This window comes from Equus asinus, chromosome 17 (assembly GCF_041296235.1).
Source record: "Equus asinus isolate D_3611 breed Donkey chromosome 17, EquAss-T2T_v2, whole genome shotgun sequence".
Taxonomy (NCBI): Eukaryota; Metazoa; Chordata; class Mammalia; order Perissodactyla; family Equidae; genus Equus; species Equus asinus.
Genome location: NC_091806.1, coordinates 22643568 through 22655921, shown reverse-complemented (window position 1 = coordinate 22655921; position 12354 = coordinate 22643568). Strand labels below are relative to the sequence as shown.

Genomic DNA, 12354 nt, shown 5'->3' with positions numbered 1-12354 from the left:
TAGCCCTCAGCTAACTACTGCCAGTCCTCCTCTTTTTGCTGAGGAAGCCTGGCTCTGAGCTAACATCCGTGCCCATCTTCCTCTAGTTTATACGTGGGACGCCTACCACAGCATGGCTGCCAAGCAGTGCCGTGTCCTCACCCGGGATCCGAATCAGCAAACCCCGGGCCGCCGAGAAGCAGAACGTGCGAACTTAACCGCTGCGCCACTGGGCCGGCCCCTATTTTTAAGAAGCGTCTACACATACAGTGAGCTAGAAAATTGAATACACCATAAAAATAAAATATTTATTGTTAAAATCATGGGTTTTTTTATTATATCAATTCTAAAATTGTAATGAAGCTGCTTCATGCATCTAATATTTTGGAAAATATTTTACCAAATCTTTCCAGAATCATGAACATGTTTGTATTCGCTCTCCTAGTAACCCCAATCCTAAAAATTATTCTAAAAGTGAAATGAAGTGTTAAGTTTCATAATGGAAAATTATGTTGTTTCACTTATAATAACGACAATTTAGAAATATCTAAAACGTTTAATAAGAGGAAGGTGTTTATGTAAATCAGACTACTACAACTTAGCACATGATACTGTGAATAAAATATTAATATTATGACTACATAGACGGTAAAGCATTTTTACAATATGTTAAATGTGAAAAACAAAAAAGTTGCAATAACTACAGATTTGTACAGACATTTTAATATCATTTTAAGATCCAGAAGGGAAACAGTAGAAAATAGTGCATGGGTGAACTAACATGACAACATAACACAGAATCTTAGACTAAAATTTTTAAACTATTTCAAAACTTCCATGATTAGTTGTATCATGGACCCAGTCCTCCCTATTCTCTCACTTTGATCAATTTTAACCTCATGTACTCCTAGAGGAAGCAGCTTATTCTGTTCATATGTCTCCCAGAAGATTCCATGGTCTTTTCTTTCTTGATAGCCATACTCTTTAATATGCTGGAGCTGCAGCAGAGGTTGCTTGAGGCTCCTCATGGCCATGAACTGTGGGCTTTAGGCCATCCTGTGGGGCTGTGACCTTGGGGATTTTGCCTCCTCACTATCCCCAATGCCCACTATTTCCTTCCCATTCATTTTGGCAACGAACTAATTCTAGCATCAATTGTTCTGAAAATAATAGAAATTCCTCATTCAACTTTGAAGTATGTATAACATTCAAAACTATATGAAGAATTAATAATAGGATTATTATCAGTAGTGATTTTTAATTATATTTCATGCAGTAAATTTTAGATGAATTTATGTGTACCTGTATGTACATATGTCACATTTGCATACATTTTTCTAAATAAATATTGTTATTACAAATTAAAAGAATAGATTAAAATCCCATTCTTGATTACCCTCCCTCTGGTAAATTCTTTAAATCCACTGTATTTTTGACCCAGGATTATTATTTACCTCAGCCATAAAAAGTTATTCTTTGTCTATCTAGCTACGCATATTCTTTTCCATGACAGTCTGGAAAACATGTTCTCTTCAGATTTCAGATCCTTTTGTCTCGCCTCAATATTGTTCTGCTGTGCCCATCCTGATGTTTTAGATTAAGAAGAGGAATTTTCTGGGGATGTTTAAAGATTTCTGATGTAGGAGCATGGTAATTCAAGTGCTGTTTACCATTTTCAGAGTCATCAATATGTGATATAGCAACTAATATTTCCATATTATTTCCTCAACATCTTAAGCTTAATACTCTTACTATTTCTTACTAAAAAAAATAACTTTTCTCTATTTCCACCTGTGTCTCTCCTGATGGAGGCCTGACCTTCTCTTGTAAATTATCTTAGTAATGCGGTTCATTTTAAGAGAGATACAAGATCACAACAACTAGAGCTAAAGCAGTTCAGAACATCAGCCATTTACATATTCCGAACAAGTCTGATGCAGACATCTAATGCTATTTATGACATCAAATGCACTTAGAGAAAATTAAGTGGACATGCATATTTATAATAACAAGACTCTGATCTATGACTTAAGTAAATCACTCTTTCGTATCCTTAATGTCCTTCCCTGTGCAATTCCTTATGGTTTTGTTATGGAAATATTAATTGCGATATCACATATCAATAACTCTGTAAATGGTAAACAGCACTTGAATTACCATTCTTTTACATCAAAATTCTTTAAACAACCCCAGAAAATTCCACTTTTCAATCTAAAACATCAGGGTGGGCACAGCATTAGAGGAAGGATAATAAATGAGAATATATGTAGAAAAATTAAGTAAAATGCTATTAGAGAGCTAAGACAAAAATATACACTTGTATTTCGTAGTTACTTGGATTTAACTTAAAGTTGAAAAAGTGAAGATGGGTCTAATTTCATTAAACTTCAGGTAATAGGTATACTCCTGACCCCCCAAAAAAGTTTACGTTCTAACAGTTGCTATTACTTGAGGACATACGTGTCAAGCACTATCCTACCGACTCCACATATATTATTCATTTGCAAATCCTTTGAACTTGATAATATTATAATTCCCATTAAAAAATGAAGATTCTGAGGCCAGAAAGGCTATGTAACTAGCTGAAATGTACTCAGTTAAGTGATAGATGCGTGTGTTGCATTAAACTTGGTAGCCTGAACCACCCATACTTTTAAGTACAACATCACAATTTAAAAGGCTCTTTGAAAATGCAAAAATGCAAATTATGTATCTCACCATGTGCCAGTTTCTTAACAATTCTGGTAATGGCAATCTGCTATTCTCTATGGATAAAAGTCCATTCAGTGGCTGGAAAACTGTGAAGTATGTCTCCAAGTCTTACTTCTACATCTAAGAGAGACTGGAAAAGCATCTCTGGCAGATGAGGTAAAGAGTGTTCCCCACTGCTTCTCAAGCACCATCTTCAACATGGTCTTGGGGAAAAAAATTCAAGAAGCAAAAGTTTCCTCCTTGATTTCCAACTGGAATTTAAAGAGTTTTCTCTGAGAGATCATGATTCTGTAGAATTGCCTCTCAGTTCCCCTCAGGGTTTGGAAATTTCCCATCAGCATGACTTTCCAAGACACACCTATCTGTGGTTTGACTTGCTCAAAGGTTTGCAAAATTTTTATCTCCCCAACCGATTAGAGTTTTTTCCTTTTTCTTTCTTTTTAACTCTCCTGGGTTTCTATTTGAAGATGCTTTATTTCCCTTCATATTCTGGAATAGAACACCACAAATACTGGGAGGGGATAAAGTGTCTCGGTGCAGTACCGGGGTGAAATGCCTGTGTACTCTTTAGATGCAAGAGCTGAGCTCTGGGACACGGCTCAGCATCAATCCACAAGGACACGTAATGTTTGGGGACTGGAGTAGCAATAAGTGCTTGTTAACAAATTTTATGTATAAATGTGCAAAGATGTATAGATTCCTAGTGTTCTTTTTTCCTCTCAGTACCTGATCTTGATATGCCACGACTTTAAAACTAAAAGCATAATTTCTAGATATTAAGGAATTTTTCTCTTTTCACGTTTTTGAAAAGAAGGAACCACAGGTCTGTTCACTCTGATAGAATGTGGCATTGGGATTGAAGCTTGAGGGAAAACTTGGACTAGCTCATGAGGTCTCTTCAGAGAGGGTCCATACCTAGGAGTCTGTCCCTCTATACACTCTTATATCCTACCTGTTTTTATGTCTGTTCATGTTTCCAGAGAGAAGCAGAATGGAAGTGATTCATCAGAAAAGTGAACACTCAGAAGCACATTTATTTCTATTACCTATGGTATTAAGGGATGTGTTTTTTTGTGTGGCGGAGAGGTTTAAATTTTTGCTTTTTATAGTTTCAATTGAAATTTTAGATGGTTTTCCTGACACAGGACACTGTCTGACATCAATCACACTCCTAGACGGGATGATATTTAAAAATATGACTCAACAACAGGACTCCAGCAACAAATCCTTGAATGCTGGTCCCTGCTTCAAACTTTATTCCATGCCTTGCTTTATTTAATCCTTTATTATTTGCTTCCTTAGAGGAAGCAAGTGGGGATAATATGGAAGTAATAGTGTGAAGATGGAGTGGGGTGGTTGATATAACAAGAATGTTATTTATGCAAAGATAGAGTGAATTCAGCAAAAACTACAAATCAGAAAAGAGAGAAAGACAGAGACAGTCATGAAGAGGTGTGCGAAATGGGAGGATGAGGAGAGTGGACATAAATAGCAGTTTGCCCTTCCAGAATTTATCCAATAGTCTACTTTTCCCCACAGATTTAAAATTTCACCTTGATCATTTATTAAATTACAAAACTTATACTACAACTCCCAAGATAGATGATTCAATTTCTGGGTCATTTCTTCTGTTCTTTAGAATTCTTTATTACTGGTATAGCAAAATGTTTACAAACAAGAGCTTTATGATATGTTCTGATATCTAGTAGATCCAATGCCCCATCTCTGTCCCTCTCACATTGTTTGTATCGCTAAGCCTATTGGAACACAGGCACACATCCGTATAAATTTTAGAACTGGTTGTTCAATTTCCTTGAACATATGCTTTATCATTTGGGGGAGAGTTATTAATTCATCACAGAATTGATGTCTCTAAAAGCCTCCCCTAGGGTATGCAGAACCAGTCAAATATTTTTTAAAACACCCCTGACTGTATAAATAATTTATTGTAAAAAAAATAATAAACAATGTAACTAAAGAATAATTACAAAATTCATGAGATGGTGCAAAATGCAGTGATTTAGTGATGGAGATTTAGGAACATGGATATAAAGCAGATACTTACATATTTGTTTATTGTTTAGTCAGAGCACAGAAAGATTCTTCCTGGTGTCCAAGCACCTCTCTTCCTATTCAGTTCCAGAATACATTTCTTCTTGTTCTATTCAGAACTTTTTCATGTTGGAACAATGCCTCTGAAGTTCCTAAATACTAGGTATTTAACAGTGTTTTACATCATAACTAATGATGCTTTGTCACTTATCAGACCATCCATTGATAGTGGCCTCCAATGACTCTCTAAATGATATTTCCTTAATAATGAGCACAAACACAAATCTGATGACCAGAGTGTAGCAGAAAATATGAGCAATAATTCATTTCTCAGTCATGTTAAATTGACTGCTAGGAATTTTATACCATAAGTAGACAACTACTCACCTTCCAAGCATGTCTTCCCTTGAGCTCTGTAGGCCATAATCACTGCACTCTTGGAATGTGATGTCTTTCAACACTAACCACAGCCCTGCCTTCCACACACTACCACCAGCAGGGAGGAGAGATGAAAGACCTGAGCCCAGACAAAGAAAAGTGGTCCCATTCGTGTAAGTTATGTCCCTCATCACACGTGGTTTAAGACCAACACAGGAAAGCACAAGGCCACCACATACAGGGGAGGCAAGAAAGGGCCAGTCAGCATTGCAGAGCAAAGGTTTTAAAAGCCCTTGAAGGAGATAAGTACAGTAACCTTTGAGCTGTCCGACACGCGGCATTGAGCCTTTGGAAGAGCAAGGGTGACCTCTTTTGGTTTCAGCAGGAACTATGTACAAGATATAAGATGGATGCCACCACCGCCTGCATCTGCAGCACTATAGAGGGTGGCACTGCAGTCAGACCATGAATAAGTGATTGCTGAGAATGGCCCACATACCTGATCCAAGCCAAGGGTCAGCAGGGGACCATTGATAGCCCATATCCTTGAATTAGTGCTGTGTCACCCAAAATCAGCATGTAAACACCATTCTACTAAGCAACTTAGTACAATTATTATGAAAGAAATAATGAGCTTGCCTGTGGAAGCCATTTACTTGCCAGACTGCCCTCCTGGAACCAAGGTTCTGGCCACAGAGCCTATGATAGCTTCATAGGTACAGAATCCAGAGCTTCCTGGGCCATCTGATTGACCCCATGGGTAGAATAGAGTATCAAAGAACACTCCACAGAGGGAAAACCGGAATGTTACTCATGCGGTCTGGTCTGGGCTGGGGTTCCCCACCAGAAGGCACTGGCCCAGTCCCAGACACTGGAAGAAAACTTAAGAAATTTCACAGAAGACACTTCAAAGTGTGCAGCCAGGAACAGTGGCCCTGCTTGCCCAGATCTAAGGGCAGTACTACTTAACATATTGGTTCTTCCCATCTATGAACCTAAAGTGAGTTAGTCATGCAGATGACTGGCAGAAAGTGTTCCTGGCAAAGAGAACGGCCTATGTAAAAGCCCCACATCTAGAACATACCTGACCAGTAAGAAGAATAGTCAGGTGTCAGAATAACCAGAGGAGTCAATGAGGAGTTTTGTTTCTGGGCTTTATATCCTGGGCTTTATTCAATTCTGAGGTTTTATTTCTTGGCTTTCATTTCTGTTCCATTGATCTATGTGTCTGTTTCTGTGCCAGGAACTTGCTGTTTTGATTACTGTCGCTTTACAGTGTATTTTGAAGTTAGAGATTGTGATACCTCCAGTTTTCTTCTTTTTTCTCAGGATTGCTTTGACTATTTGGAGTCTTTTGTTGTTCCATATACACTTCAGAATTCTTTGTTGTATTTCCATGAAGAATGTCACTGAGATCCTGATTGGGATTGCATTGAATCTGTAGATTGCTTTAGGTAATATGGACGTTTTAACTCTGTTCACTCTCTCAATCCATGAGCATGCAATATCTTTCCATTTCTTTATGGCTTCTGTGATTTCTTTCAATAATGTCTTATAGTTTTTAGTGTATAGGTCTTCATCTCTTCATTTATTCCTAGGTATTTTATTCTTTTTGTTGAAAATGTAAATGGGCTTGTATTCTTGACTTCCCTTTCTTCTAGTTCATTATTGGTGTATAGAAACATAACTGACTTTTGTATGTTGATTTTGTACCCTGCAACTTTGCTGTAGTTATGGATCATTTATAAAAGTTTTCTGGGGGCTTTTTTAGGGTTTTCTATAAATAGAATCATGACATCTGCAATCAGTGAAAGTTTCACTTCTTCTTTTGGAATTCAAATCCCTTTTATTTCTTTTTCTTGCCTAGTTGCTCTGGCCAAACCTTCCAATACTATCTTGAATAAGAGTGTCAAGTGTGGGCACCCATATGACCCAGCTATCCCACTAGTGAATATTTATCCAAAGAACATGAAATCAACAATCCAAAGAGATTTATGCATCCTTCTGTTCATCACAGCATTACTCAGAATAGCTAAGATATGGAAGCAACCCAGTGCCCATCAGTTGATGAATGGGTAAAGAAGATGTGATATATATAGATACAATGGAATACTACTCAGCCATAAAAAGACAAAATTGTACCATTTGCAACAACATGGAGGGACCTTGAGAGCATTAGGCTAAGTGAAATAAGCCGTAAGCCAGACAGAGAAAGACAAACACCACAATATTTGACTCATATGTGGAAGATAAACAAACACATAGATAAAGACAATAGATTAGTTATTGCCAGAGGAGAAGGGGGTGGGGGAGGGTGAAAGGGATATAGGGGCACGTATCTATAGTGATGGATAAAAACTAGACTATTGGTGGAGAACACAAAGTAGTCTATACAGAAACATATATATTAACATAAACCTGATATTATACAATGTTATAAGGCAATATGACCTCAACAAAATAATTAAATTAAGAAAAATTTTAAAATTACTAAAAGCAAGATTTGTTTCAGAAGTCAGACTGTTAAAAGAAAAAGCATTGAGCTGATAAGTGATATGTAATGATTAAAGTTATTTACTTTGAATTAATTTAAGGGACCTATAAAATAGACAAGGAAAGAATTTACAGAATCTGACAGGTAATGATTTCAGCATGAAAGGTCAGAACAGTTCTTTCCTATGTAATAGAAGATGTAGATTCTAGACCTACTTTGACACTAGGAAGATTATGAAAAATATTACAAATATTTAAATTTAGGGATCTGATTATGATCCTTTCAGTTCTTTAATTCTGTAATTAAAATAGAAAATGATCATTATAAGGTTCTTACAGAGGTCAACGTTATTACACAGTCATAGGCATTTTCTTCTTCTTTGGCATCAGGCAAGGGGAAGAATTGTAAAGTGAATCCAGAAATTTCACTTTAAGGTGTTGTAAGCAAGGAGCAAACATTGTGTTCTACTACTATTGACATAGCAAAAGTTAAATGGAAGCTCTGCACAAAGATTTTTGCTACCAAATTGCTGTGTCATCTATAAGCTCATGAGGATTTGATTTTTGTTATACTAACAGTCATTTTGACATCCATGCTGTTTTTGAACTTGAGAGTTAATAAATAATAGCATTCCCTGATAAGGGCCCTGCTTATCTTACACATCTCTACTTGGACTACCTTCTCTGTCGTCCACTGTGCACTGATTACCCTGACCTTCTTCACTTTACATTAATTCCTATCATAGGGCTTCTGCACAAGGTTTTCTCTTTTGCCTTAATTGTTGTTCCCACTGTAATGCTTAAGTATGGTTCTATCTCATCATTCAGATCTTAATTTAGAAGTCACCTCTTAGAAAAGCCCCCATGTCCATCCAAGTAGAATTACCCAGTGACACATGCAACACACCATTACAATTTTCTGAGATTCCGTTATCATTCTATGACTTTATTTTCATTTGCATATATTGTTCATCTCATGCACTAGAATGTAAGCCCCAGGACAGAGGAAAACACAGTGTCTCATCCATCACTGTATACTCAGATCCTAGAAGAGTATCTGAGACTTTGTAAAACTCAGCAGACATTTTTCAGTAAATAAATGAACCTAATAAAAATAGTTGGTAATAATTAACGCAAGACATCTATTTCACATATTCATTTTGTATTTAAAAATAAAAATCTTGATTTAAATATTTTTGTTTGAAATATTGTAACTGATATTGCCATTATTGTCATCATATATATCATATTTTTTAATAAGAAAACCACAACAGAATGTTGAATCATGCTGTGACCTTAGGCTTCCCATTTACCTAGTCAAGGCAGGCAGTTTAAAAAGGCATTAGCATCTCTCTAGTGACAGCCAAAGAAGGATCTGAGAGAAAATAAATATCCTTTGGATTTAGAGACCCAAATCCAGAATGTAACAAGAAGAATCATTCTCCCATAGTTTAAAAAAATAGATCTATAGAGTTTTAGTGTTTTTCATAAAGAATATATATCTTCAAGACATAGACATTAGATTCTGAAGTATCTTGACTCCAGCATGATAGATTCTTATTCTGCTTCTCAAAAGGTTGAAAAAAAGAAGTGGAAAATTTTGGTAAAGTGGTAGCTTCCATATTAAATAGAAAATTACTAATCGGAGATTGTACTTGCTTCCAAAAGGAAATTTGACAGCAGGGACACCGGGAATATTCTAACTTGTAAAGTGCTTATATTTATTTATCCTCCCCTAGTTCTTACCCAACCTATGAAACTTAAAATATCAAAAAAAGTCTCTTTTAGACTTATATACATTGAACAATATTTATTAAGCACCTAGTGGGTGACTGGCAGTGGTCTACCCATATCATGAGTGAATAAACACAGTCCCTGCCCTTCCAGGGATTGCAATCTTGTGGGGAAAACAGAAAATAAAAACCAACAAATAAGGTTTTAAAGTACAGTTTGTGATCATTGATATTAAGAATATAACCTCTTGAAGAGCTAGAGAACAACTGAGGGGAGTGATTAGAGAAAAGCATCAGGAAAGACTTGACTAAGGAGGTGGAAGTCCGTCGGAAAATGGAAAAAATGACATGGAGCCAGCCAAGCAAAATCTCTGGAAAAGAGAATTCTAACAGCGATCAGATTAACAACAAAGGCCTTGAACTGGAAAATGCTTGAATTATTCAAAAGACAGTTTATAAAGAGAGAGAGAGAGAGAGAGAGAGAATAGTCAGAGCCTCGTGAGAAAAGAGATCAAGTACAAAGTGCACTGGAGAGGTAAGCAGCAACTTGACTGTAGTATCTTAACCTGATTTGCATACTTAAAACATACCCTTGTCTGCTGTGTACTGAATGGATTGGAATGAATAAGGGAGAGCAAGACCTCATTGTCCTTGTAGGAAAGATTTGTTCTTAGCATGTAAGCTAGTGACAACCCAGCATCCCTTGTTTCATCCACAGTTCCTTCACGGCATTTTTCACTTCTGTGTTCCTCAAGGTGTAGATCAAGGGATTTAACATGGGTGCAACAATAGTAAAGGACACAGCCATTGCCTTGTCTATGGGGTAAGTGGCCACAGGCCTCATGTACAAGAAAATGCATGGCACAAAGAACAAGATGACCACTGTAAGGTGGGAGCCACAGGTGGAGAGAGCTTTATGTCGCCCTACAGAGCTGTGAGACTTCAGGGAGTGAAGGATGACCACATAGGAAGTCATGAGGATAAGGAAGATGGTCACACACATCACCCCACTGTTGAGGATGACTAAGAGGCCCAGGATGTGGGTGTCCATGCAGGCCAGTTTCAGCAATGGAAACAAATCACACATAAAGTGATCAATGACCTTGGGACCACAGAAGGGTATTTGATACATGAAGAGAAGCTGTATTACTGCATGGATAAATCCCCCCACCCAGGCCGCTCCCAGCAACAGGCAGCACACCTGAGGTCTCATGATGGTTCTGTAGTGCAGGGGCTTACAGATGGCCACATAGCGGTCATAGGCCATGACAATGAGAAGGATGATCCCCACACCACCAAAGAAATGCTCTGCAAAGAGCTGGGCCATGCACCCTTCAAAGGAGATAGTAGTGCTCTCAGAAAGGGAGTCCACGATCATCTTGGGGGCAATGACAGAAGAGTAGGTAGCATCCATGAGAGACAAGGAAGTAAGGAAAAAATACATAGGTGATCTCAGACTCTGACTCGTGATCATGGTTATCACAATGAGTAGGTTTCCCAAAATGGTGGACACATACATGATTAGAAAGATAGCAGAGAGTATTTTCCGCAGCTCTAGATTCTTTGTAATGCCCAAAAGAATGAATTCAGTCATATTGTTTGGAGTCTCCATTTACTGAGGGCTGATGTGAGCACATTGCTCTGAGCTGGAAAATCTACAGAAGAATAGTATTTTTAATTAGTAATCACTGAAAGTACTGGACATTTTTGTGCTCTGTCTCACACCCTCTTGACCTACCTTTTTTCTCCAGTTATTGATACATGAACCACCTGCTAACAATTTTAGCCTGACAACAGCTCGATCTTACTGATTCCTCCAACAACACCTTCTTTCACTAGTGTTTCTTTTACTTTCTTTCCTGATACTTGCTGCTTGAGACACTTAGAAGACCCTGTTTCATCCTTCTGGTGCATAGACACATCTGGAAAGATGAAGGAATTAACACACCTTAAGGAGACCCTAGATCATCTGTAGATAGAAGCCAGTGGATAAACTGCAAGCAGCTTAACACAGTTTGGATTAACATTGTTTCTGTCCCTGTTTCACTCTCCCTGTTCATGCCTCCATTTCATTTTCCAAAATAACCTACCAACATAAAAGTTCTTCTTTCAGCCTCTGCTTTTTGGAAACATCAACCTAGGAAACTGACTTCCATTTATCACTTCCATTTATCACCCAAGAATCAAGATCTTGGAACCTTTCATATAAATTCTCATTCATTTATTCCATATATTTATTGAGCACCTGAGTGTGCTAGTTGAAGAGCCTCTTAAGACAAACAGGTCATAACCCAAGGATTCTCCACTTTTTAATAACTGTAATCTTTCCATCTACATTTTTTCTTTCTAAAATTGGATTATTATTATTATTATTATACTATTATAACATATTGCTAATATTCAATGACTCCCTATTATCTCTCAGCCTGTGGGTTGTCCTTGAGACATTTTCTTCATTTTAGAGATAAGATACTGAAGCTTAGAGAGGTGAAAAAAATGATGCCAAATTTCCACCACTGGTAAACATTGAGGCCAAATTCATATCCAGCTTTTCCTGATTCAAAATCAATACCAATAGCAAGCTATATTCTTATCTGATGATAATATCAGGCACTCAATGGGAAAGACACACCGTGATTCATGGTATAATTTCATTTTCATAATAATTGAATGAGATCAATTTATGCTTTCTGTGCTCATTTCACTAAACAACTCCACAATAAAATTCAATGGCAATTTCATAACAAAGAGCCTGTTCTAATTAATTATATATATATATATATAATCCAATCCTGAACCTAGAATTTCCAACCATTTACTAAGCTTCCAAGATTCTAACTGTTTTCCAGATATGCTGATTAAAGAAAAGAAAACCTTAAGTCTCTTTCTCTGCTCCAGGAAGAACCAGATCCAAATTAATTGACACTATGCACATGAGCCTCAATCTGTGTATATTATTCCCTCCATTTTTGCTTGTGAAGGGATGATTCCAGATGAAGCAAACAAT

The 12354-nt window shown here is 37.2% G+C and overlaps 1 protein-coding gene across 1 annotated transcript; it reads right to left on the bottom strand.

Moving 5' to 3' along the window:
• Positions 1–10029: 10029 nt before the first annotated feature.
• LOC139040570 (olfactory receptor 4C6-like) lies at positions 10030–10959 on the bottom strand. The gene has a single exon (XM_070487323.1). It carries the CDS (start codon positions 10957–10959, stop codon positions 10030–10032), a length of 930 nt encoding a protein of 309 aa, XP_070343424.1.
• Positions 10960–12354: the final 1395 nt, after the last annotated feature.